Below are 26,392 nucleotides of genomic sequence, written 5' to 3'. Positions count from 1 at the left end.
AGAAATCAGCCAGTAAAGTGCTGGCTCTACAGCAAGGTCCTGAGCTCAGGCACAAGGCCTGCGAAGATGTTTCAGCAGAGAATGCTTGCTGTGCAAGCATGAAGGGCAGAGTTCAAATCTGCAGTACCAAACAAAAAGGCAGGTGTTGTAAGGCTCTGGTGTCCAGAGGAGGCAGGAAAATCCCTAGGGCTTTCTAGTTGCTACCTCAGCTCCAGGTTTGGATAGATACTGTCTTAAAGGAGGAAGATGAAGAGTGATAGTACATCAAGTGTCATCCACCAGCCTCCAAGTAAGGAAACAGACACACAGGCCCATAGATACACATACATAATACACACACAAACCACATACACAAACAAACACTATCCATGCATAGCAGCCCATTCCTAGTGCCAAGGAGAAAGAGGAGGGTCACAGGATTGCTGTGTAGATAGCCTGTCTGAAATGGTGAGTGCCAGGTTTATTGAGAAACTGCCTTTAAAAATAAGGTGAAGAGGTAGCACTATTCCTAATCATCTGAGAAAGCGCCACATTGATTTGCAAAGTGGTTTACGATGACAGTGTCCTTTGCTTTATAGAAGCTTTTCAGTTCCATGAGGTCCCATTTATTGATTGTTGATCTTAGAGCTTGTGCTGTTGTTGTTCTGTTCAGGAAGTTGTCTCCTGTGCCAATGAGCTCAAGGCTCTTCCCCACTTTTTCTTCTAACAGGTTTAGTGTGTCTGGTTTTATGTTGAGGTCTTTGATCCACTTGGACTTTAGTTTTGTGCAGGATGATAAGTATGGATCTATTTGCATTTTTTTACATGTAGATATGCAGTTCAAACAGCACCATTTATTGAAGATGCTATCTTTTTTTCCATTGTATGATGTTGGCATCTTTGTCAAAAATCAGGTGTCCATAAGTATGTGGGTTTATTTCTGGGTCAAGATCCATCTATACCACTCCTAGGCATATATCCAAAAGATGCTCAAGTTTACAACAAGGACATTTGCTCAACCATGCTTGTAGCAGCTTTATTCGTAATAGCCAGAATCTGGAAACAACCCAGATGTCCCTCAACAGAGGAGTGGATATAGAAATTGTAAAACATTTACACAATGGAATACTACTCAGCAATTAAAAAAAATCATGAAATGGTGGGAACTAGAAAAAATCATCCTGAGTGAGGTATCCCAGAAGCAGAATGACACAGATGGTATATACTCACTTATAAGTGGAAATTAGACATATAATATGGGATAATCATACTAAAATCTGTATACCTAAGGAAGCTAAGCAAGAAGGAGGACCCTGGGTAAGATGATCAATCTTCATTCAGAAAGGCAAATGGGATAGACATCGGAAGAAAGTGAAAATAAGGAACAAGACAGGAACCTACCACAGAGGGCCTCTGAAATACTCTACCCAGCAGGACATTAAAGCAGATGCTGAGACTCATATCCAAACTTTGGGCAGAGTGCAGGAAATCTTATGAAAGAAGGGGGAGATAAAAAAAGACCTGGAAGGGTCTGGAGTGCCACAAGGAGAACAACAGAACCAAAAAATCTGAACCTAGGGGTCTTTTCTGAGACTGATACTCCAACCAAAGACAATCCATGGAGATAATCTGAACCCCCAATACAGAGGTAGCCCATGGCAGCTCAGTCTCCAAATGGGCTCCCTAATAAGGGGAACAGGGCCTGTCTCTGACATGAACTCAGTGGCTGGCTCTTTGATCACTTCCCCCTGAGGGGGGAGCAGCCTAACCAGGCCACAGAGGAAGACAATGCAACCAGTCCTGATGAGACCTGATAGGCTAGGGTCAGATGGTAGAGGAGGAGATCCTCCACTATCCATGGACTGCGGAAAGGGCATGAGAGGAGATAAGGAAAGGAGGGTGGGATTGGAAGGGGTTGAGGGTGGGGCTACAGCTGGAATACAAAGTGAATAAACTGTCATAAATAAGGAATTATATTTTAAATAAATGAGATGAAGAGTGATGGGTACCTGACACTGAGCTCTAGACTGCCCATATGTTAGAACATATGAACACACTCACACACCACTAAATGCACACACAAAAGAATTGTCATGGTTTGGTTTTTGTTCTGTAATTTAAAAAAGAAGAAAAAGAAAGAAAACATTCTGATAAAAAAAAAAGTTGGGCATGAAAGGGTTTACAAGTTTATAGTCTGTCATTGGAAGAAACCAAGGCAAGAACAAAGCAGGAATCAAAGCAGAGCCCATGGAAGAATGGTCTCTTCAATACTTACTGGCTTGCTTCCTGCTTCTGCTCAGCTAGCTTCCTTCTACAAGCCAGGACCACCAGCCCAGGGTGGCACTGCCCACACCATCGATTAACAATCAAGAAAATGTCCCACAGGCATCGCCACAGGCCCCTCTGATGGTGATTCCTCAACTGAGCTTCTCTTTGACCAGGTGTGTCAACCAAAACAGCTATCACAAGAATCATACAAGAAAACATTGTTTTGTTTTGTTTTGTTTCTTTGAACAAGCTTTAATTTCCCTTTGAATATTCCGGTCATTAAATTACCATTTAATGACCATTTAGAAGTTACTTATCCATAACCTTTAAGGCCATGTCTAGAGAGCTATGCACAAGTAACTGACAGAACTTAGTGAGTAACCTGATATGAGGGCGGAAGGGATGCACCACACTGCTTAAGCTTGGAGCCTTGGAGCCGGCTGTCTGGGAGTCACAATATGCATGTACCTGGCAGCCAGCCAGTTAGGACTTGCTTAATGAACGAATCAGGGAAGCAGGAAGAGGGAGCACATTTTGTGGAAAAAGATAGATTTGATGTTGGATATATGCATTTCCCAATCAGCACTTAAATTCCTTGTCTTCTGGGTCTGTCTGAGCAGCACTCTCGCCATCCCTCCCTTATTTGGGTGTCTGTCCTTGCCACTGCCATTTGGGCTGACATGACTGCCTCTTCTTGGAGGAACAGCAAGATTTCTCTTTGAAGCATTACTCTCCCAACTTACAAAGTCTCGCTGGGATTATCAATCAGATCCTACCATAAAACAGGACAAAAAGAGATTCTCCTTGACTTTGAAAGCGTGAACAGAGTTCCCTACGAGCAGAGAAATCCGCTGGTGTTCACCCATTCTTACTGTGGTAGTTTACATTCTTTCATTCCTGCTTCCTGGATCCGTTGGCAGTCCTGGCTTCTGCCCTTTTCCCTTTGTTCTCATCCATTTGATGAATTACTGAGTGTCCTAATAAATCTGTTTTGTATAAGTCAGTCCAATACCTGGTCCTTGCAAACAAACGAACAAGAATATTAAGTGGTGTTTAATTTACCAGCTGCCTTGAGCTTCCTCTGCCGGCCCCAGACTCTTCCAGTCTCGCTCCTGCACTGGGAAGGTGTGTGTTGCCGCAGCGGTTTCTGAAGTCAGTGCCGAAGAAATGAATAAAGGGAGAGAGTCAGTGTGGGGAGAGGAGACCTCTCCTTGATGGATCCAGAAGTTGGCTTTTACAAAACCAACAAATTGTCATCATGATGTGACACAGACTGTGTGAAGACCTACTCAAGATATTTCCGGCCACAAAACAACTGTGTTTCTTGGTTGTATATAATCACAATCAGTTATTGAGTACAACATCTATCCTGTGTTCCATAATTTAATACCATCAAAAGATTAAGGAGTTATCTTCCCTGTGGGGAGTAACTCCAAGCCATAACTACACTATTAGTCTTAAATTGCTTCTCGTATATTACATTTTGAGAGGCAGGACCTTTGGGTATTCACTTTAAGTACTTGCATTGTCAAATAAAAATACAGTTGACTTTGAGTTGACTGGTTGAAAACTTTGGCCTTTATCCTTCAAACAATTGATGAAGAATTGTCACAATAACATCAGTGTTCAAAGAAAACAAGTCAAAATCCAGTGTTCAAGCTGACTAGAAATAACAGTTATTCCAAACAAAAGTTATGGAGCTTGTAACAGCCTTTGCTGGTTGCACACATGCTATTATATCTACCAAGGTGGTTGTTTTCTTCTTAACCCAAAATGCCTCATCCTTCACAAGCGAACTCAGACACCCTCTAGCTTCCTGGAGAGACCAAGTCACTTCATCACGTCTGTTCTCACAGCACTTCTTTCAAAATCCTGCCCAGGCGTCAAATTCAGAGTGAGAACGTAGACTCGCAGGTGCAAGCACTTATTGCTTCCTTGGTAGAGAGTCTTGAGTTTTGCAAGGTCAGACACTCCTAACCTGACCGGTAGCACAGCCCTGGGAACGGCTGGGAGGACATAACTTGGGCTAACGCCTTTCTTCCCCTACCTATTTAAATGTCATACCATTTGGGACATGCCGCCTTTCCCAGGCCAGAGGAGCTCAGAGACACTTGCAGTGCCATCTCTGCTCAGCGGGCTCTTGTCCCAACTGTAATAGATCTATAGATCTGCGATGCTTCCCTTTTCTGTAGCCACCATAATGAAATACTACAGACAGTGGAGGACAGGGCTATATTTGTTTCTTGTAGTCGTTTTGGCTTCTCCTGAGGCTTCTTTCCCTGTCACATAGATGGTCTTTCTTTCAGCATACACACTCCTGGTATGCTCAGTTTTTGTCATATGACACAAGGCTGGGTGTAGCGAAGTGGCAGGGCACTTGCCTGGTGTGTGGCTCTGTTTCATCTCCAGCACAGGAAAAGAATATATATATATATATATTCTTTATATATATATATATATACCAGCCATACTGGATTTGGTTCACCCTAAACTTAATTGTCCCTTGAAAGGCCCTCTCTCGAAACACAGTCACATTCTGATATAATGGGGGAATGGGGGTTAGGACTTCAGTATTTGAATGGAAGGAGGCATCAGTCTCCCATGTGTGATTAGGCCGGTACCTAGGTACCAGATGGCAAAGGTGGTAACAAGAACTTGGTTCTCATTTGAGGAACTTTATTATTGCTCTGCTCCTTTCTTGGTGAATTGTATCTCCAAGTCTTTATACAACAGTATTTTCTTGACTTTCAAGCCTTCCCACCTTCATCTGAAGAGGACCATCCTGGACTAAATTTAAAGTGACCCTAAGAGCCACACACCGCAGCAGTTTTCTTTCTTCCACGGTACTTGGGAAGGGTGGTAATGTGTTTTAGCCCCTTGGTACTCTCCACAGTCTCACTCACAGTTATGAGAAAACGTGTTTCTGTAACCACTTAACACATTATGTCTTTATTTACTCCACTGAGAAAACCTGCAGGGCTTTTAATATCCGGAATGCTTTATGAATCTCAGCTTTACCACTTCTCCAGCGGGTTGCTTAACGCATGACAGTGATGTGTCCCTCAGTGTTCCTACAGGGTATGGCACCCACCTCGGAAAGTGACAGCCACCGCATGCAAATAAATAGCTGGCACGGTGTAAGCTGTCTTCCAGAGTGTGGAACCCGAGAATGGCCTGACAGAAATGTCTTTCGGAAGTATGGTGAGCACTAAGCGGAAAAGTAGTAAATCTACTGCGTTTTTAATTATTCGGCTTTTAGAAAAGGTCTCAGGGTTTATTATTATTATTATTATTATTATTATTATTATTATTATTATTAATTTACATTTATTTATTGTGAGGTGGGGGTATGTGTGGAAGTCAGAGAACAACTTGCGTGAGTCCATTCTGTCCTTCCATCACGGGGTCCCAGGAATCAAACACACTTCGGGCTTGGCAGCAAGTGTCTTCACCCCTAAACCATCTCTGGCCCCTTCACAAGTTCTTTGTCGTCGTTCCCTGCGTACATCTCCTGCTAGCTCCCGCTCTTCTTCCTGTTTAAGAGGGAGATCCTTCAGGCTGAAAGACGCACAGCGAACCGGTGCGTGCGTACATACCCGAGGTTTTCGGGCAGCGGTGCAGGCTCACTCTGAAGCCACGCAGCCTGGGGTGGTGGCCACCACCTTCACTCTGTGACTGGGCCAGCGTAGCGACACCAGCGGCTCAAGGCTCCCGAGAGTTCTAGAAAACGAGCTACAGAGGGAGCTCGACCTTCGTGGTTTTTGAAGTTTTCATCACTGGCAGTAGCCTCGGCTGAGAGTTACGGAGGCTCCGCCCACCACAATCGCCGTCGCCCCCGCGGCGACCGGGGACGGGCCACGCTCCCAGAGGGAGAGAACCCGGCACTTGGGCGGAGCAAGACCGTGTGCCGGGGGCGGGGCAACACGGAGGGGTGTGGCTAATCGGGGGCGTGGCAAAGGGGTGGGGCCGCCTAAAGAGCCGCGACTCCGGAGGCGACGTACGAGGGGCGGGGCAAATTTGGTGCGACGTCACGCTCCGCGCTTGACAGTGCGCAGGCGCGGTGCCGCGGCTAGCCTCTGGAACTGAGCCCAACATGGCGTCCGAGCGCAAGACTAAGTTATCCAAGAACCTGCTGCGCATGAAGGTGCGGGGGTTGGGAGATGCTGGGAGTCGGGCGTGGCGGCCGAGCTCCGAGATGTCCCGTAGTGACTCGGGCCGAAGCGACGGGCAGACTGGACCCCACACTGGCCCTGGATGGCCGCCGTCCTCGCACCCATGCATTCGCTCAGCCTGAGGGACACTGGGCACCAGGGTGAGACTCGCCCGAAGCCCGCTGTGGGGAGGGAGCTTTGTACCAACGTAAACAAGACCCCGCACGGTCGAGTGCGGTGATGACCGGAAGTGTCTGGGCCGCCTGGGAACTTAGGCTTCTCGCGAGAAGTGGCGCTTAAGCGAGAGGTTGTCAGGTAGTGTCCTAAACTGAGGAGAGGTGGGTTCAGAAGCAAGGAGAGGAAATGACGGACGTTTCCTAGAACGAAAGGTAGCTCGGACGTCTGAAAGACAAGGAGCAAAACTTAGTGCTCACGACAGCCAAGGAATTGTAAGCCAGGCTGAAGTTCTGTTCCCATTGGCTCATGAGCAGTAGGAAACTGTTGAGCCCCGGGACAGTCTCATGAGTTGTTACTTTTGCTACCTTTAACTGTACCGTGGGTGATAGTGAGAGAATGCCCAGCCCGACAGCATGTAAGGTTACTGTCAAAAAGTCCAGCTAAGAGTTTCAGTGTTCTGGATGAAGGTTGCCATCGTGGTGGGAATGGAGAAAATTTTAGCAGTGAGGTGAAATGAGCTGTCCACCGATTTTGAAACAAAATCGGTTTTTAAAAAGGTTTATGCTGATTTCTCTTTGTGTGTGCCTGCACGTCTGTATTTACACCATGGGTGTTCACGTGCCTGTGAAAGCCAGAAGAACCTGTTGGAGCCCCCGAAACAGAAGTTGGAAACTATCAGGTGTGGGTACTGGGGCCTCTGCCAGAGCCAGGAATGCTTTTAGTGACTAAGCCACCTTTCCAGCCCTGTGATTTTTAAATTTGAAATGAAACCAGCTGTAGCGGCTTGGTGGTGCACTTTTGTAATCTCGGCACTTGGAAGGTAGAGGCAGGAGGAGCAGAGCTTCTGTCAGCTCCTTAGCAAGTTTGTGGCCAGCATGGACCAGACATGAGGCCCTGGCTCAGAGTGTCAAAAAGGCAGCAACAAAAACTGAGTCAGCCTAACATTCATCTCAGAAGGAGAGTAGGTTAAGGGCAGATGAAATGAACACAGGAATTAAGACAGGCAAAGGCTAAATCTTGAAACTTAAATAATACTAATAGAACATATTTATAGTCCTTTCTATATTCTGACATTGTTCTCAGTGTATTGTATATAATGAGCCACTTAATTTACATAATGACATTTGAAGTAACCTCAATTAACGGTATTATAAAAATGGATTTATCCTACTTTATAGTTTAGCCACACAGTACACTGTAGAGTTCCAGTTGTTTACCGTAAGATGATGTGGCTCTCTGCTCGCCAGCACCACAGTAGAATCTTCTACTACATATGGCTAGCCCAGGAAAAGATCAGAATTCCGTTCTGCTTTTGATGGGTGTTATCAGATTCCCAGCGTCTTAAAGGTGATTCGTTAACCCTAACCATTTAAGTCATAGGTTGTCAGTGCTTATGGTGAGATGAAAACTCTTAACTTGGAGGCCATGTTTCCAAGAAAAGGAAGTAAGGTATGCAGGAATACTGTGAAGAGCATCGGGGAATAAGCGTTCCCTGCAAGCTTTGAATGCAGTCAAGCTGGGGTGCAACCATGAGTGAGCAGGATGAGGAAGGAGGTGGGGCAGGTTGCCCCTAATTTAGTTTGGGGAGTACTTCCATCTGTGTATGAGCAAAATCTGCATCTGCCAGTTTTAGCAGTTTGGAATCATACTGATTTCTGAGAACGGGAGTGGCCCCAGGAAGCGGGCCCCAGGAAGCACTGAATGTCTTAGCTCTTAGGTTAAGTCAAATGAGCATGTGCTAGGCGGTCAGGGTGGACCACCAAAGATCTGGCTCTGGACCTGAAAATAATGAAAGCAGTTCTTTCCCCTCACCCAGAGGCACAGGATCCAAGTGAGCATGACTGGTGTGTGGGAGGGCACTACCCACGTTCTCTTTGCCTCAGCCGCTTTATTGACAGAGACCTTGCTGGTAGGACAGAAGATGTTATACACAGGTAGAGCAGGGTGTGTGAGGAGGAGGCATGGAGCAAGCACAGCCAGTGTGGTTGTTCAGCTAGAGCTAATAGGGAAAGCACAGGAGTGCCGAACACTTAATCCTGGCTCACTTTGTTTTCAGTATTTTTTTAATTAAAATTTTTAAAATTATTTTATGTGTATGGGTGTTTTCCCTACATGTATGTCTGTACCATGTGAGTATCTGGTGCCCAGGAAGGCCAGAATGGAATGTCAGGTCCCTATGAACTGGAGTTACAGGGAGATTGTGAACCCCAGTTTGGGTGCTAGGAGTTGAACCTGGGTCCCCTTCAAGAGCAACCAGTACCCTTAAACAATGAACCATCTCTCTAGTACCTTTTTTATTATTATTACTTTTGTTTCTCTTGTGTGTGTATCATGGCACACATGGAGGTCAACTTACAAGAGTTGTTTCTACTTCTAGCATGTGGGTCCTGAGGATCAAACTTGGGTTGGCAGACTTGGCAACAAGTACCTGTACCCACTGAACTGTCTTACCAGGCCCATCAGTATCTTTGAATTCCTCTGGCCAGGGCAGCTATTTTGGATGGAGGTTCTTCTGGTGGGAGAGAAGGATTTGGATAGATTTGCCAAATGGGTGTGGTGATTTGGATAAAGAGGGTATTTGTGGTTTTGGCTCTCTTCTTGGCCTTAGAACATGGCTTGGTGCACTTACTTGTGAAGGCCAAGAGAGTAAATATCCTCGGTTTGTAGGCCAGTGAGGGCCCGTTGCACTACTCAGCCCACTGCTGTTACAGCCCAGCACTGAATCGGCATGAGTGTGTTACATTAATCCCAGTACTCAGGATGCAGAGGTGGGCAGATCTCTGCAGTTCAGGGCCAGCTCGGTCTACAGTTCCAGGACAGCCAGGGCTATGAAGAGAAAAACTTTAAAGAACAAAACGAAAAACTATAGACAGCAGAGATCCTGCCTGAGGGCTATAGTTTCTCAAAAGTCCGCTCTGGGCCCACAGTTTTAAACAAGGTGAAATTGCTGGTTTTACAGTGTGTCCTGCAGTACTGCAGAGTCAAAATTGAACTTCTTCATAACCCTAAACAGGCCTGATTCACAGCCACAGTGTGCTGTACCCTCTCTATTCATTGGAGATATGTGTGACTGTCTGTGTGCCTTAACGTACCTGCTGAGGTGAATGGAGGATTCAGAGCTCTTAGTCAGGCTTGGTGGGTTTCACCACCACAAACAGAAGGGGCAACATGAGGCACCTGTCCTTTGAACCACAAGGGAGTCTGGTAAGCTAAAACAAGTCCAGGAATGTTGATCGTCAGAGGAGTGTTGCTGAACTCCTCGTCTGCCAGGTGGCCCATGGTTGTGGTACAAGACAAGCAAGGGTACTGACACTGGCCTGTTCTCTTTTAACAGTTCATGCAAAGAGGCCTGGACTCGGAAACCAAGAAGCAACTAGAAGAGGAGGAAAAGAAGATGATCAGCGATGAGCACTGGTACCTGGATTTGCCAGAGTTCAAGGAGAAAGAGTAGGTTGTTTGGGGTTTAGAACAGTGGGTTGGGGAGCCCTGTGGCACTGGCTCATCCTTTTGGTGTGACGCTTTCTCTTCTTCTAAAAACTGTCAACCTGTGTACCCCACAGGGACTCAAACGAAGCCCCTGAAGTGGTTATATGCTTGGGCCCAACCAGCTTTGTTTCTTAACAGTCCTCAGCAGGTCAGGCAGGGGTTGTCTGTCTGTCTGTCTGTCTGTCTGTTTGTTTTAATCAGTACTGCGTTTAATTCCATTCATGTCACAAACACTGCTGCATTGGCAGTTTGCTCTGGGCTAAGCATTTCATATCTTTTAGTTAATAATTACTCACAGAAATACACAAGTGCCCAGGACCATTGTGTCTGTTTTGCTCTTGAGGAAATGCGCTTAGGAGCACTGTTCGCTCGGTGCTACCTGCTTGGCGGGACTGAAGCTGGGTAACTCCAGAGACAGTTTTCCTTCCACTTGGACTAGTGCGTGAAAGAGTCAATTCAGAGAGAAGTAGATTTATCTCATCTGTTTGTCCAAATCCTGGAAGTTGTATCTCCTTTTTGCTTGTTCATTTCTTTCCTCAGCATGCTTTTTTATTTACTTACACTTTTGTAAAGTGGCTGAAAGTTTCACATACCGTTTTTAGGCACGTACATGTCTGTCCGTTTTACCCCAGCTAATTTGCTGTTTGGTTGGCCATGTTGTTGTTCTCCTCTGCATTTTCTGACTTTTCTCTGGTCCCTTTGGGATGAAGTATTCTCCTGGGAAGGAAGCATGCAGACTGCGCAGAGTGATGAGACGTCACTTTCAACTCTGTGTGCTTCTTAAAGGCCCAGAGTATGGGTCAAGAGGGAGATGGTGTACATAGGAGAGGACGAGGAGGTGGAGATGAGCACAAAGGCGCCTGGAGAGTGTGTATAGGAGTGTCCAGAGGGGAGGGGACTAGCACAGATGAGGATGTAGGGACGGTGTGAACAGGAGTGTGCAGGGGCACTGGCACAGATGAGCATCCCAGGGGCGGTGTGTACAGGAGCATGCAGGTGGAACTAATACAAGTGAGAGGCAATCATTTGGTTTTGTGTGTTTGTTGAGTTTGCACAAAATCTTTCAAGTATTTCCCAAAGGATGGGACAGTTCTGCCTCGTTTGGGATACTAGTTTTTCCCAGTATAGCATGCAGTCCTCAGTTCTCAGTTCCCAGGATTGCTTTCCTGGGAAAATGGGGCATAAGTAGCTTTTCACCTTGTAATGCCATCGCATGGAGACAGGCTGAGGGGAGAGCATGGTGTAGGATCTGCTTCCTTCCTGTGCATTGTTTGACGGTCAGCACCGCCTGTGCTGAGAACAGATGTCTCAGGAAAGCAGCGACTGGTCCCCTCGGGTATTGCTGCTGTGTGTCATCATCAGGGTCGGTCTCCTTTCCCGTGTTGGCTAACAGCAAGTTATTTAAGAGAGAGTCACATGATTGTTGTTCTCTGTTAAAATGCCAGAAATTACATTAACCTCTGAATAGGAAAAACATCTATTTTTTTGTGTCAGGAGAGAAAAGGCCTTGCTCTGTCAGCCTTCAACTCCTGGTCCTCCCGCGTGGGCTTGCTGAGTGCTGGTATATTTAGTCTTATTTTTCTAGTTCTGTTCTAGAGTTTTTATGAATAATTTGTGCCTTATTCATAAACAATGTAGCCTGTATATTGTCTGTAATGCCTTTGATTTGGACCATAGGACCAGTTGCTAAATGTTAGGACCTGCTTTCTTTTCCTAGTTTGTATAAAACTGAGGATAGTCCATTGTTTCTTCTCAAGTGTTGGTCAGATTTCCGAAGTGAAGTAATCCGAGATCCAAAATATTCTCATCCAGAAGATTTTCCTAATGAATTCTGATGCGTTTTCTGCAATGGACTGTGCTCTGTCTTTGAAGCAGTGTCTTATTCTACATTTGGGACTAGTCTCCTGCTTCAGCCTCTGAGTCCTGGGGTCACCGTACTGCTTCCTGTCATGCTCCGGGTAGTTTCCTTCTTCAGCTAGTTTTTTTTTTTTTTTTTTTTTTTTTTTTTTTTTTTTTTTTTTTTTTTTTTTTTTTTTTTTTTTTTTTTTTTTTTTTTTTTTTTTTTTTTCTTGGTTGTAGAGTTCATATCTCATACTTTTTTTTGCAGTTTTTCACTTAAAATTTGGGTTTCTTAATGGTTTCTTTTGCGTTCACATTTTCATTGAAATTCTTGAGCATGTTTATAATAAAATTATAGTTATTAAATTACTTTTTAACTAATTCTGCCATTTCTGTTGTTATTCTTCTGTCCATGAGGACTGACTGCTTTCCTGCTTCCTTGCATGTCTAGGGGTAGGTGTGTAAGTGTGTGTGTGTGTGTATGTGTGTGTGTGTGTGCGCGCGCGCGCATGTGTGAGAGAGAGAACAGTGTTGACTCTGACTTCAGTTGTTTTCATTAATGAAGTGTTGGATTTTGTTCTGTTAGACAGTTGACTGGAATGCTGGTAAGCTTGCTGTTTCCGTTAAAGTGACTTTTCTCATTTTTGCTCTGGCTAAATTAGTCATACTCCTAGTTAGGGCCTTTCCTCCAGGCCTCACAGGGGTTCAGCTTGATCGCCTCTCCTTGGCTGGACAGAACCCAAGTATCCAAGTATCCCCTGTGCGTTGTAGCATTTGTTCAGTGTACATGGCAGGATACACTTCATTTCCCAGATGCAGTTGGCTAGAAAACACCCCTGTCCCAAATAATAAATACCCAGGACTTCATCTCTCAAGTGTGTACCCTGAGGCTGAAGCAACGTGCTCCTGTGGCCAGGGTCTTTAGGTGGGAGGTGATCCTATACTATCTGGGTACACCCTACGTAAGCATTATGTTTTCTGGCATGCTAGTCAGGTTTTCGTTGCTGTAATGAAGTGTCTGAGACTGGGTGAAGAAGGAGAGAGATTTATTTAGCTCACAATTCTGTAGAGTCACGGATGTGACAACTGGTATCAGCTCAGTTCTGTCGAGAGCCTGGTGTGGACAAGCTTCTCAAGTCAGGAAGCCAGAGACACAGGTCGGGCTAGGCTTTTATAAACTCTGGAAACCAGCATTTTTTCCCCCTAAATGCAGTGTCCTTGGTGGCTTCCTACTAGGGGCTCACATCGTAAACGTTCTATCACTCACTCTCACATAGCCTCACTAGAGACCAAGCCTCCCCGACATGGGCCCTTGGAGGACCAACCATAACACCTTGTCAGAGAGAAAGAAGGTCCTGACCACAGAGGTAAGGCCTGGAGTGGTATGGCCCCTGGCAAGTAGTACTGGCTACACCACCAGCTGGAAAGGCCATTGTCTCTGGGGTCACAGTCCTGCTCCAGCCTTGATTTTGACTTGTCTCCAGAGTGAGCTGGAGTTGGTCACAGAATTTATGCTGTGAGAGCCTAAGTTTACAGTGGCTTAAGCTACCAACATTGAAGTAGCCATTATGACAGCTGCAGAAAGCCGCTGTAGCACAGTGCTGTCCTCCTGGAAGCATGTCGTCATTAGTCATGGACACACCGTGTGGCGGGAGACTTACAGACATCTCACAGCCAGTCCCTTTCCCTCATCCTGACCCACACAACCTAGCCACCTCTGTGGTCTTGAACTGGGTTTGCCTCTCCAGTTCAGCATGCCAGCTCTGTTTGCCTGCTCCCAATGGAGAGCCTCCTTCACTTGGCGTCTCTTCACAGTGTCATGCCCTATGCATTCTGTGGTTCTTTGTGGAAATACTTGTATTCAGTGTCATCTTGTTGGCGATGGTAGATGTGCTGATTGAGTGCAGTCCTGCCCTCTGTGGCCTGGAACCGGATGACCTGTGTTGTTGCACCCATGTGATGTACATGTTGGCTTTTCTGGCACCCTGTGTGGACCAGGACATTCACGAGAGCAGAGTCCTCGAGCGCAGAGGTTCTTTCCTTCCTGCCTGCTGCACAGCCCCTGGACACCCCTGTGCATGATTGTGAGCGTAGGCAGAGCCTCGTTCCTGACGAGAAGCGGAGCAGAGTCCACAAAGAGTGTCTGAGCCTGGGCCCTGGCTGGCTTGCTGGACAGTGTGCTTACCTGAGGTGTGGGTCTTGAACCAGCGACTAAAGAATCACTCTTAGAGAGCAACACACTGTGGTCTGTTCCCAGGGGTCTTTGTACCCATGATGTCTATGCTTTGCCTTGCTAAGTCATCTCAGTGAAAAGAATCAGACTAACTTTGTAACCTATGTTTCTTTTAATTGCCTTATAATTTATATTTGCAAGTTTTAGGCCCATGTTAATTAAAGCCTCTTAGTGCTTCTCCAGAGAACCGAGGAATGTAAAAGTTCCTGACATTAGCCATTTGTGAGGGCAGAGATAAGAAAGAGAACAAGCAGAGATCTCTACTAAATGGAAAAAAAAAAAAATCACCGGCTAGCGCCGGTGAGATGGGCTTTGTTTGGAAACTGGGCCAAATGGCCCCAAGCCTTCTCCTGACCTTTGATCCAAAGCCTGTAACCCCCACTCCTCAGAACAGACATGGGATGAGTTAATCCGCCTCCCACATTTAACTGTGGATGGCAGGAAATTCCAAACTGACTTGAAGATCAGATATTTACAACAGGGCTGACTAGACCTAAGGGTGACCCGAACTAACCAATTATTTTAAAAGTTAAACATTTCATCCAATCCTAAATTGCCAAGAAGTCAACCCCACAAGGAGATTCCCGCCTTGTGTCTTTTAAAAACCTAAGGTCTTTGTCTCCCGGGGCCACTCCTAGCTGACCAGCAGGGGTAACCCCATTGTACAATGGTCACGAAGAGTCTCTTGCGTTTTTGCATCGATGGATGATTAGTTTCCTGAGTTCTCTTCATACCTTCTTATATTTAGGCTCTTGCTGGGCCTAACATCAGCAGCTGCAGTTTGTTCTGAAGCATCATTTCCGGTCCTGCTGGTCCAGCTTTCCAATTGTCACAAGCTCTTTCTCTGCTGAAGCATGAGCCTTTTAGGACAGTCTTCAGTCCTTGGTGCTTACAACCAAGAGCTCCCCTCAGTCGGGCCTTCTGTGAGAGGGGTGCAGGCCTGATGTCTCTCCTCCTTGCCCTCTGTTTTAATTGCTCTTCTACTCCTGAATATTTAATGAGTACTTGGGGTCGTACAGGAGTCATGTATTTTGCTTCAGCTGTGGAGGTTTATCAAGAATCTTAAGGTCTTCATGTGGTGTAATTATTTGCAGAAATGGGAGGAAGCCATGCCTACGCGAGTGGCCCTCATCTCCCAACACCTTTGCTGGCCAGATGATGAGCTTTTACTTCTAACTCTGGGTAGAGCTCCCACTGTGCTCCCGCTTGCTCCTTCTGAGACCGGAACATGGATTTTCATCTGGTCTTGACCTCTGCTTTGCTCTTGCTTATGAGCAAAAGTGCTGTTAACACAGGTTTCTTATCCTGCTCAGGAGTTTCATCATAGAAGAGCAGAGCTTCTCCCTATGTGAAGATCTTCTCTATGGAAGGATGTCATTCAGAGGATTTAATCCCGAAGTTGAGGTATTAAATATAATTGCTTCAAATTTAAAAATTTTTTTCCAATTGAATTTTTTCCTGCCAATAATTGAGCTTCAGTCTCTCCCCCACCAGGTACCATTTCTCCTCATTATATAAAAAAATAACAAGTCTTGAAATATTGCCATAGCTATTTAAAGAAATTGCAGCGTGGCAGTCTGGTTTTATGGAAGAATTGAGTGGGTAATTTAATATAGCAGTGTGCGGTCCCTGACGCTGCCACTGTTAAAGTTTCAGCTCAGTCTTTTACAGGAATGTCAAGACTGTTCATCTGAGATGCTATTATAGAAGTTATTTTCTAGCATCTGTAAATGTCTGCTTTTTAATGGAAAAAATGCTACTTAAAAATGCTATCGTTTGACTTTGTAATGGACAGGTTGTAATCCAAGCTAGTAAATATATATCTTTACATCTTTTTTTAAAGTGAATCTCTTTTAACGTCTATTTGAAAAATGAATGCTCACCTTGTGACTGGGCTGTTGGCTGAACCTGACTCAGGTTCACAGAAAAACAGCGCATTATCACATTTACAAGAACTCTGGTGCCTACGTTGAGAGCCCTCCTGTGGGATTAGTCTACACAGCTATGTAGTGTAAACTTATAGTTTGTACCACTTTAGCCACAGTTCTTGGCTCTGTGCATTGGGGCTAGCTTATACGGTGGCTGTCCTGGACGCTAAAGGATGATCTAGACTACCCCCAGGCCTCTGGCCTCCACCCACTAAATGCCAGTAGCACCCGTGCTTTCTGTAAGTCAGCTCTGATGACTAAAAGTGTATCTACCCATTGTCATCTGTCCCTTGATGGGCAAAACATTCCCAGATGAGACTCACTTTTCTGGATGCCTCTGAAAAACCGCAGTCACCTAGGTCAACACCAAAGTTTATTTAAAGGTAGAAAGGTGGTTTGGGGGTTGTTATTTTTGTGGGGATACCTGGAGTGTGCATTATAATCAAGGTGCTAAATTTACAGAGTCCCCACTAGCCAAGTTTGAGTGTAGTGTTCATTTTCTCTGCCCCAGCCTCCTTTAATATTTAAGAGGGCGGGAGACTGAAAACCAAAAGGAAGCAGACATTTGGGGCTTATGACTCTGTTGTCCAAAGAATGGGGTTTAGATGGACAAGTTTCCTAATGTGCCTCCTCTATAGGAAAGTTCAGATATGACAAGTCAGAATTTGGTATGAGAAGTGGTCAGAAAATAGCCCGAGTCACTAGACTCTAACTTGGACTATGTTCTCTCTCAGCAAAGGTTTTTATCCGTCCTGTCTGTGTTTGCCAATGCTGAGGTATACTTTCCTCAGCTTCCCTTTGCTATGAAGAAACTACTGTTTATAAGTTTGTCAGAAAATCACAATTCTGAGGAGGATAGTGTGAAAGAAGGAGATGAAGGAGAAGCACTCAGGGACACCATCTGAGACACACTGTCCTGAAGTGTGTGGGAACCTTCCACCTCCATCTGTGGTGGCTAGCCCCACCCCCACCCCACCCCCTTAGATGTATCCAGACTTCCTGCTTTGGCTATACTTTTTCCATTTGGCTCAAAGTAAGTCCAAAGGAAATGGGAAGGCTATTTTTCTTTACCCTCTCACTGTCAGCTGTGATTATGAATGACAGGTAGAGTTTATGTTCTAAAATGACAGCATACCTGGCCCTGAGCACAGCTGTTCTAGGGACTCTGAGCTGCTGTTGGCACTCATGGCATAAAGTTTTACACAGAGCCACATGTGGGTTCTGTCCAGTCTCACAGGGGACTCTGTGACTAGTGTCTCTGCCTGCAGACAACCTTGACACCAGCTCCTCCCCGTGCCTCCCTGACGGCTAGCATTGCTGTGTTTTTCAGAAGTTAATGCTTCAGATGAATTCTAAGAACAAAGCAGCAGCAGAAGAAGATGAGACAGCTGAGGTCGATGTGTCGGACGAAGAAATGGCAAGAAGGTAACCGTGCTAGGGGCTATTGTAATGTCCTCCGGGTGCTCCGACTACACGGTCCATGGAGCTGTAATCCTAGTGCTCAGTGGGGGCCGGTGCACACTCTGCCTGCTCCTAATGGCCCAGTGGCTTCATGCTGGGGCACGCTGGCCGTGAGGGCTCCTTTCCAGTGTTGGCCCAGTGACTGCAAACGGGGAGATACAGAAACAAAACCAGCGGAGAATTAAATTGTTCTTAGCCAACTGCGAGGATTTTTAAACCATGCAGTCCCTTTTCATCATAAAATTTGTTTTTCTTGTTACATGTGGCTTGATGTTTTTGGCAAGCCTTGATTTGTACTTTTTTTTATTATTATTTGAAATTTATGCTGTGTGTCATCCTAACAGATATGAGACTTTGGTGGGAACAATTGGAAAAAAGTTTGCCAAGAAGAGGGACCGAGCCAATTATGAAGAAGATGAAAACGGAAATATAAAACCCATTAAAATGAAGAAGATGTTCTTAAAGCCCCAAGATTAAAATGGATGCAGATACAGCGGATGCCTATGGGTACAGCCTGCTTTGAGCCCATCTTTGTGCCATCTGTAGTGGCTAATACTCTAATGTTTACCTGTAAAGAAATGTATAACTTTGCAATGTGCTGTTCTTGAGACAGATGTGTAATGGATGTTATACATCCTTTTTACAGCATTCTTCAGGGGCTTCGCATGTGTAGGCACAGGCCGCTCCCTAGAGTTTTGACCTGATTTTGTGTGTGTATACACACAGACAGGACATACACATAGTTCTCCATTTATTGTCCTGGAATGACTGTTATAAACTAACTATTGCCATTGTTTAAACTGTCCTTATATTTATATTTTACTTTCTGAATCATGTCAAGCCAATTCACACATTTACTTCAGAATCAAATGTTCTCCAGGAACAGACCTGCATTTACCCTGAAGTGTTTGCATGCTGTCAGATCTTTCTCATTTGTAGTAGTATGGGTTTTCTTTATTTAAGGCAATCAATTGGGTCATTTTTCTAATGTTCTGTAATAAACATCTGTTTTCATATACTCTTCTGTTTTCTTTGAAATAATTTTAGTCTTACTCAGTAATACAATCTTATGCAAATAATAATTTATAAAGACTAGCCATTAGTTGAGAATATACTAATCTTTATGATTGAACCATAAATGGTTTCCTTTTATCAGTCAAGAACAATTGCCAGTTTCTTAGGATATAGCCCTAAATATTTAGCACTGACTAGACCCTATTCCAAATCCATCAGCACACAGAATTAAGTGTCTTTCTCTCTGTGTGTTCAGAGATACGTGCTGAGGGCTTCTAACAACTATTGATTTCGTTTAGTTTTGTTACGAGTGATTAGTGAAGGACATATCTCTCTCTAGATCTCAGTAGACTCTAGTTGTTATGTGACCTCAGCTCTGTGATCTATATGTCAACCTTACTATTCCGTCAGGAATACTTAGGTAGGCCTGTGATCAAAGAGATAAAGTGAGTGCCCTAGACTCTATTCCTATACCCTCTGGAATTCTGCTCACTCTGAAGGTACTTTTTGAACAACAGAGACTTTCAGTTTATTAAGTAGAAATAGCAGTGGGTTGAGTTATGTCTAGAAGCATTTTGTGTGTGTCAGCCTAGTGACCCAAGGGGAGAACTGTAGCAGACACGAAACTATGCCTTCTCAAGTCTGAGTTTGCCCTCTATCTGTGGTCACCCTTAGGTGTGGGGGAGGCTCTGTGTCGGAGTTCTTGAGGGTACCACATCTGAGAATGCATGAGCACCTAACAGCAGTACAGGATGAACACCGTCCCCGCATTAGAAACAGGACTGAGTCCAGTATGGGTGCAGAAGTCATCCTTACACTGTATTGTTTGGGTATAACAAGAAAGGCAGCATCAATATCCAGAATATATGAAGAACTAAAGAAGTGAAAAAGCAATAAATCAAGTAATCCAATTAAAAAATTCGGTACAGAGCTAAACAGAGAATTCTCTGTAGAGGAATATTGAATGGCAGAGAAACAAAGAGATGCTCAACATCCTTAGCCATCAGGGAGATGCAAATCAAAACGACCCTGAGGTTTCACCTTACACCCATCAAAATAGCTAAAATCAAAAACTCAAATGACAACACATGCTGGAGAGGTTGTGGAGAAAGGGGAACCCTCCTCCATTGCTGGTGGGAATGTAAACTGGTACAACCACTTTGGAAGTCAATCTGGCGCTTTCTCAGACAATTAGGAATAGTGCTTCCTCAAGATCCAGCTATACCACTGCTAGGCATATACCCAAAATTTGCTCAAGTACACAACAAGGACATTTGCTCAACCATGTTTGTATCAGCTTTATTTGTAATAGCCAGAACCTGGAAACAACCCAGATGTCCATCAACGGAGGAATGGGTACAGAAATTGTGGTATTTTTATGCAATGGAATACTACTCAGCAATCATAAACGAGGAAATCATGAAATTTGCTGGCAAATGGTGGGATCTAGAAAAGATCATTCTGAAAAAAAAAAGAATTTGCATTCATTTCATTCACTGGCCTTTAAACAAATGATGAATAAATTTGCCCTTCTTTAAAAAAAGAAAGGAAAAAAAAATTATTATGAGTGAACTATCCCAGAAAGAGAAAGACACGTGGTATATACTCACTTATATAGACCTATGAGATATGATAAGCATAATGAAATCTATACACCTAAAAAAGATAAATTAGAAAGAGGACACGGGGTAAGATGATCAATCCTCACTTAGAAAGACAAATGGGATGTGCATTGGATGTAGGAGAAAACAAGTAACAGGACAGCAGCCTACCGCAGAGGGCCTCTGAAAGACTACCTAGCAGTGTATCAAAGCAGATACTAAGACTCATAACCAAACCTTCAGCAGAGTGCAGGGAATGATATGAAAGAAGGGGTAATTAGTATGATGTGGAAAGGATAGGAGCTCCACAAGGACCAAATATATCTGGGCACAGGGGTCTTTTCTGAGACTGACACTCCACCAAGGACCATGTATGGATATAACCTAGAATCTCTGCTCAGATGTAGCTCGTGGTAGCTCAGTAACCAATTGGTTTCCCATAGTAAGGGGAACAGTGACTATTTCTGACAGGAACTCAATGACTGGCTCTTTGGCCTCCCCACCCCCCAAGGGAGGAGCAGTCCTGCTAGGCCACAGAGGAGGACTTTGCAGCCAGTCCTGAAGATACCTGATAAAACAGGGTCAGATGAAAGGGGAGGAGGTCCTCCCCAAGCAGTGGACTTGGAAAGGGGCAGGGACGAGATGAGGGAGGGAGGGTGGGATTGGGAGGGAATGAAGGAGTGGGATACAGCTGGGATACAGAGTTAATAAAATGTAACTAATTATAAAAATTAAAAAAAAAAAAGGCAGCATCTTCAACACAGGCACAACTTTATTCCCTGAACTGTTTATTTTAGACAGGGTCTTACTATGTAGACCTGGCTGGCCAGGAACTTGCTATGGAAACCAGGCTAACTTCAGACTCACAAAGATCTGCCTGCCTCTTCCTCCCCAGTGCTAGAATTAAAAGTAGGGGCCAACACATCATGAATATTTTTTTAGTTTGGTTGGTTGGATCACAGATACTGATCCCGTGGGTACAGGGGTCCAGTCATACCTGGCCTTTGGGGCTGAGCAAATTGGAGCATTTCTCCAGCGCCAACCAGCTCCTGAGATACAACAGTAGAGCTGAAAGGGAAGGCTGGATGAAATCCGCTGAGTCCTTTCACGTGCTTCTTCTCTGGTTTCTGTTCTTTGTCCCCACGGTTGTTCACACCAGTTTAGTGTGCCCTACACACCAAAACAGCCCGTGGCATCCCTTCAGGGCAGGGCTCTGGCAACCCATCCCAGTGCACCAACTAAAGAGAAGAAATGGGAAGAAGCAGAAAAAAGACATTGATTTCAGTGTGTCCACATTGAGAAGGAAAGGGGTAAAAGGAAACAAGGACAACAAGGACTTTGAACCATTGTAAAACCAGACTCAAGACAGTGATCCACAAGAACACGCCTTGACTCAGACAGCCTAACTATGCAGACCTCTTGCCCGGCCCGATTCTTGCTTTTTAAGCCTGAACTACTCAAAGACTCTGGAAATCACTAGACTCTTACCGGTTTACATTGAGATCACTTCTGCTCCAGGGTGCACAGCCTTGCCATCAAGGACAACAGAATTAATTATGGGTGGGGACCAGACTGTTGCTTTTTGTACCTCTGGAAGTCTAAGGTGACTTGCCAGTTTAAGATAATGGCTTACCTTCAGCTTTTAACAGGAATGAGATGGGTCAGGTAGACAGACACTGCATTGCTTCACACATCTCTGCAGAGTCAAGCAGGAGCCTAGGCCTCAAAGAGATGAATGGACTGAAGGTAAAGATGCCATGGTCTGTCTTGCTTCTAGACCTCTTGTGGGCTCCATTGATTTTTGGCAGCAGTTTCAAGGGCTTGTTACAGCATGGCTGGCATCCAGTTCCCACTCTGATGATGTCTGCTGAGTACCATGGCCCATGGCCCCCATTCAACACCGGGGCTCTGGATTTGACTGAGCATCAGCATCTCATTTAATGTCAGAGTCTCAGCTGCTAAATACCCAGGCTTCCACCCCTCTCCTGGGGGTGGCAGCTTCTGGCAGGACCCTCCTTGTTCTTTTTTCCTTAGTACTTCAGTGTCCAATTCTTTGTTTTGAATTTCCTGTTAAAGTAAGGACAGTGAAGGAACTAGCACAAATTATGCCAAATTGGACTATTGTTTGAAGACCTGCAACTTTTTGAAGGGCCTGTTTGGCCTGTCTTCCTTACACAGGAAGCCATAAAAAAAAAAAAAAAATGGGCAAGAATGCCTCCACGTGCCAATGCTGGAAATCAACCTCAATCACCAGAGAAAGAGAATTAGGACTGCAGTGTCCCCAACATAAACCTCTGTCATCATGGACATTGCTGAGGAACACTGACTACAATGGACCTGTGAACAGACAGAAAATTCTATTGAAAGCATAGCCATCCTTTCACTCGTGTATACATTCAGTGACATTCCATGGGCTTCTACCCTCTACATAGGACATCACCAGAATTTATACTGCCCAACCCCAGATCTTCACTTTTGTCACCCTTTCCCACAAGCTCTTAGTCCAAATGGTATAGAAACATCACGCATTGGTTATTTCTGTGGACTCCTCTCTGAAGCCTCTCATGGACATGCCAACTTAACAAAGCTATTGAGCAGGGTGGTGCGTGACTGTTAATGCCAGCACTCAGGAGACAGAAGCAAGATGGTAGGTTCATTGCCAACCTAGGTCAAAAAGCGAACACCAGGCCAATTTGGGCTTCATAGTAAGGCTTTGTTTAAAAGTGGGAAAGGAACACTGAATTTAAACATGGGCCAGGGGTAAACACTAGGAAGATGGACACAATGGTTTGGCCATCCAGTCAATGGGTAGTAATATATTAGGCCGGTATTTGCTGCTGTAACCTAGCAATCCTGCCTTGGCCTCCTAAATGCTGAGATTATGGGTGTGGATACACCTGGCATAAATACTTGTTTAATAAGTGAAGAAATTTGGAAGCCTAACAAGCCATTTAAGCCACAGTGCTGTGCAAATAACCAACCAAGCAATGAAGCGAAAGCTACTTAGCCCGAACTTGTACCATCCCCAAACCACTTGCGGTTTTGGCAGAGCCTCAAAGGCAGGGCAAGGAATGGAAATACATTAGCATGGAAAGGAAGGCAGGGTGCAGGTGTGCGCTGTTTGGAGCTGCTTGGCATGAGGAAGCCGAAGTTACAAGGGGACACCCTCTGTGAGTGATTCAAAGTGCATGTTTGACTTCGTCCGATGGCAGGGACAAAGAATATAGAACATGGCATCTAAGTCCCGCCTTGCCCACATGACCTACTGCTGCAAAGTTAGAGCTTAGCTAGGTCGCATGGAAATTTTGTTTTCAGTTTATGAGCAACCCCCATGCCTATTGCTATAGTAGCTACACCAGTTTACACTCCTACTAGCAATGAATTGGTAGGGTTCTCTTTCTCCCATGTCTTCACCAGCATTTGTTGTTACTTGTTTTCTGAATCACATAGCCATTCCAGCTACCATGAAATGGAATCTCACGTTTTTAATTAGCATTTTTCCTGATGTCTAAGGATGTGGAACATTTTTTCCACATGGCTATTTCGGGGTTATAGGAAACAGAGGTTTAGTCTTGGGGGGGTGGCTATTTTTGTGTTTATGGCAGCATATTCATCATGGCTAAGAAATGGAATTGACCTAGGTGTTCATCAGACAAATGGATAAAGAAAATGTGGTACATAGACAGGATAAAATTTTACTCAGCTTTAAAGAAATGAAATCACTGCCTTTGCAGGAAAATGGGTGGAACTGAACATAATTATGTTAAAATAAGTCAGATTCGGAAAGACATAAATCACGTTTTGTTTTGTTTTTTTCTCATGGAAATTACAGTTTTATTAGGTGTGTGTATGGGTCATGAAACTGGAAGGGGAAAAAGACTGTGGGGTAGAGGAGTAGCAAGAATACATGTGACACTGTAACGGAATAGGAGGGGGAACGGGTGACCAATGAGAGAAGTCAGCTTATCAAGGGTCAGAGCATAGGAGGGCGTCAGTGTGGGGGAAAGCATATAAACCACAGTATGTATGCGGTTGTGATAATAAAACCTACTTGGTAATTTTTAAAACTAGTATTTTTTTTTTTTTTTTTTACCTTCCAAGGTTGTGAGTAAAGCTCGAAGCCTGGCTTCCTGCAAGCATGAGCGTCATAGCATATTGGCTGCCTGGCTTGCTTATTGTAGATCGGAGGTGGTTTATTGGGCAAGTGGCAGCTTGGATCAAAGGCTTGTGTTTTCTTTGCGGTGTTCTGTTGACAAGGTCAAAACTCACGATGTAGTCCATGCTGGCCTTGAACTCTTCACGCAACTCAGTCAGTCTCCTAAATGCTGAGATTTCAGGCGTGTGTGTGTGTGTGTGTGTGTGTCCACACCCATCTTTATCATACTATCAGGGCTTTCAGATTCCTCCATCTCTCTAATGCTCAGGTTTACTTCTAACTAAAATTCAGCTGTTTTGTCATGCCTCTGTGGACACAGGCACAACGAACTTGACAGTGAGATGCCAGATAATGTAAACCTTTGGCTAAGCCAAGAATGCTGATTGCTATTGGCCAAAGGATGTAAAGGATAAAGTAACTCATGACGTTCATACAACCTTCTAGTCACTGACTTCACACTTGGTGATGAGCTCCATCAAAATGGAGTTTAGGGGGAGGGGAATGTCAATGTCTTCCTCAATCACATTCCACCTCGTTGATGAAGCAGCTATATGGTATGCACCCTCTCCAGTGTGCAGACCCCACCATTGAACTACCCAGCTCCCAACTCATGTCACCCAACCTAATAAACCCTCTTTTAATAGGCTTCCATCCTTGGGTTCTGACCCTCCAAATCCTGACTAACACAGAAGTCTTGTTCCAACCATGGACCAGATTCTGAATCCATAGAAACGGAACCCCCATGGTACATGAAGGGAAATTAGGCAATGCCACGCTTGGCTACCCAAACGCCCTCACGAATAACCACAAACGAGCAGATGATACCAGCTGAGGTGCCACCAGGAGGAGAGCACTTGCTATCATGAGTGTTCTCCAAGACCAAGAGCAGCCCAGTGTGACGACCAAGGAAGAGAGATGTGGGATTAAGTGCGGGGGACATTTCAAGCTTTAAGCATTTGCTTAGCAAACCCCTAAATCTGAAGTTGACTGGAATATGAGATGAGGGAAAAAAAATATTAGTTCCCTCTGGCCCAGGAAGAAGCAGAGGCCCAGGAACGTTGGGCTCACCTGCTCCCACAAAGCTTTTGAGGCAGAGTGTTATCCCTAGCTGACAAGAAAGCCCATGTTCCTCTTGTGCCACACTTTTGGAGAAAGAAAAATAATATTCTTAGGAAATGAGTCTAAAACAGCCTAGTCTCACAAGACCCTAATTTTTATAAATACAATGTATTTCTATAGCTGGTAATTTAAAGATGCATTTTATGTGCATGCGTGTGTGTCTGAGTGTATGTCTATGTGCCACATTTATGCACACACAAAGGCCAAAAGAGGGTATCAGATCCCCTAGAACTGGAGCCACTAAGGGGTTTCTCCACAAGCATTCTGCAAGTGCTTTTGGCCATGAAGCCATCTCTCCATCCTCCATTATTTCCTTTTTATAAACTGACTTTCTACACATGATATGGGTTCCATTCACGTAACAAACCAGTTTTAGACCCAAGTGACTATTCTGACAAATATAATGTTGGCAGTGACCTCCTACTAAACGCTCCCTGTGCATCTACGGTGACCAAATGAATTGGGAAAGCAATTATTTAATGAGCGCTCACTTGCCATAGAACCATTTGTCGTCACAAGTTCTCAGAGCCCACCTGTGTGAAATATGACCTTGCTTGAAAGCAGTTCAGCCTCACTCTTTATTCAGCTCCAGCCCTGAGTTCTTCAAGCAGTCCTTTGCAAAAAGTGGGTATTTAACAGATAATAGTGAACAGAATGAGAAATGCCTTCCATTACTCAACCTATTATAAGTGGTTTTCCTGACTCCCTTCTATGAACTCATTTGGTAAGTGCTGGGCTCCACAAAGCTTCTACATCCTTCACTGTTTCTATGGTAATTCTCTCTGTGTCTGAGGGTGTCTATTCACAAACTCAAAATCTTCACTCATTCAAGGTCCAAGAATAATGGGTAATTATCAGCATTCCCCCCTGGAAATCAAGACATCATTATTTTAGGACATACCATTTCCTTCATTTATTTTTTTAATTTTTACTGTGTGTGTGTGTGTGTGTGTGTGTGTGTGTGTGTGTGTGTGTGTGTG

The 26,392-nt window shown here is 44.6% G+C and overlaps 1 protein-coding gene across 2 annotated transcripts; it reads left to right on the top strand.

Moving 5' to 3' along the window:
- The first annotated feature begins 6,301 nt into the window (after positions 1-6,301).
- Mphosph6 (M-phase phosphoprotein 6) lies at positions 6,302-18,538 on the top strand. 2 transcript variants are annotated; one of them, XM_055621521.1, is made up of 5 exons: positions 6,302-6,391; positions 9,910-10,022; positions 15,447-15,537; positions 17,392-17,486; positions 17,867-18,538. In XM_055621521.1, the coding sequence occupies exons 1-5, from the start codon at positions 6,341-6,343 to the stop codon at positions 17,997-17,999; spliced, it is 483 nt and encodes a 160-aa protein (XP_055477496.1). In that variant the 5' UTR covers positions 6,302-6,340; the 3' UTR covers positions 18,000-18,538. The 2 variants fall into 2 exon arrangements, with proteins under 2 accessions (XP_055477496.1, XP_055477497.1); XM_055621522.1 differs by lacking the exon at positions 6,302-6,391 and adding an exon at positions 6,408-6,559.
- Positions 18,539-26,392: the final 7,854 nt, after the last annotated feature.

Source organism: Psammomys obesus, unplaced genomic scaffold (genome assembly GCF_907164565.1).
Source record: "Psammomys obesus unplaced genomic scaffold, mPsaObe1.curated_primary_1811, whole genome shotgun sequence".
NCBI classification, from domain to species: Eukaryota; Metazoa; Chordata; class Mammalia; order Rodentia; family Muridae; genus Psammomys; species Psammomys obesus.
This window is presented reverse-complemented; position numbering and strand designations above follow the sequence as displayed.

Coding starts and splice junctions, on each gene's coding strand:
- Mphosph6 (XM_055621521.1), top strand. CDS start 6,341: ATGGCGTCCGAGCGCAAGACTAAGTTATCCAAGAACCTGCTGCGCATG. Junction 10,023..15,446: donor CCAGAGTTCAAGGAGAAAGA/GTAGGTTGTTTG, acceptor TATCCTGCTCAG/GAGTTTCATCATAGAAGAGC. Junction 15,538..17,391: donor GATTTAATCCCGAAGTTGAG/GTATTAAATATA, acceptor TGTGTTTTTCAG/AAGTTAATGCTTCAGATGAA.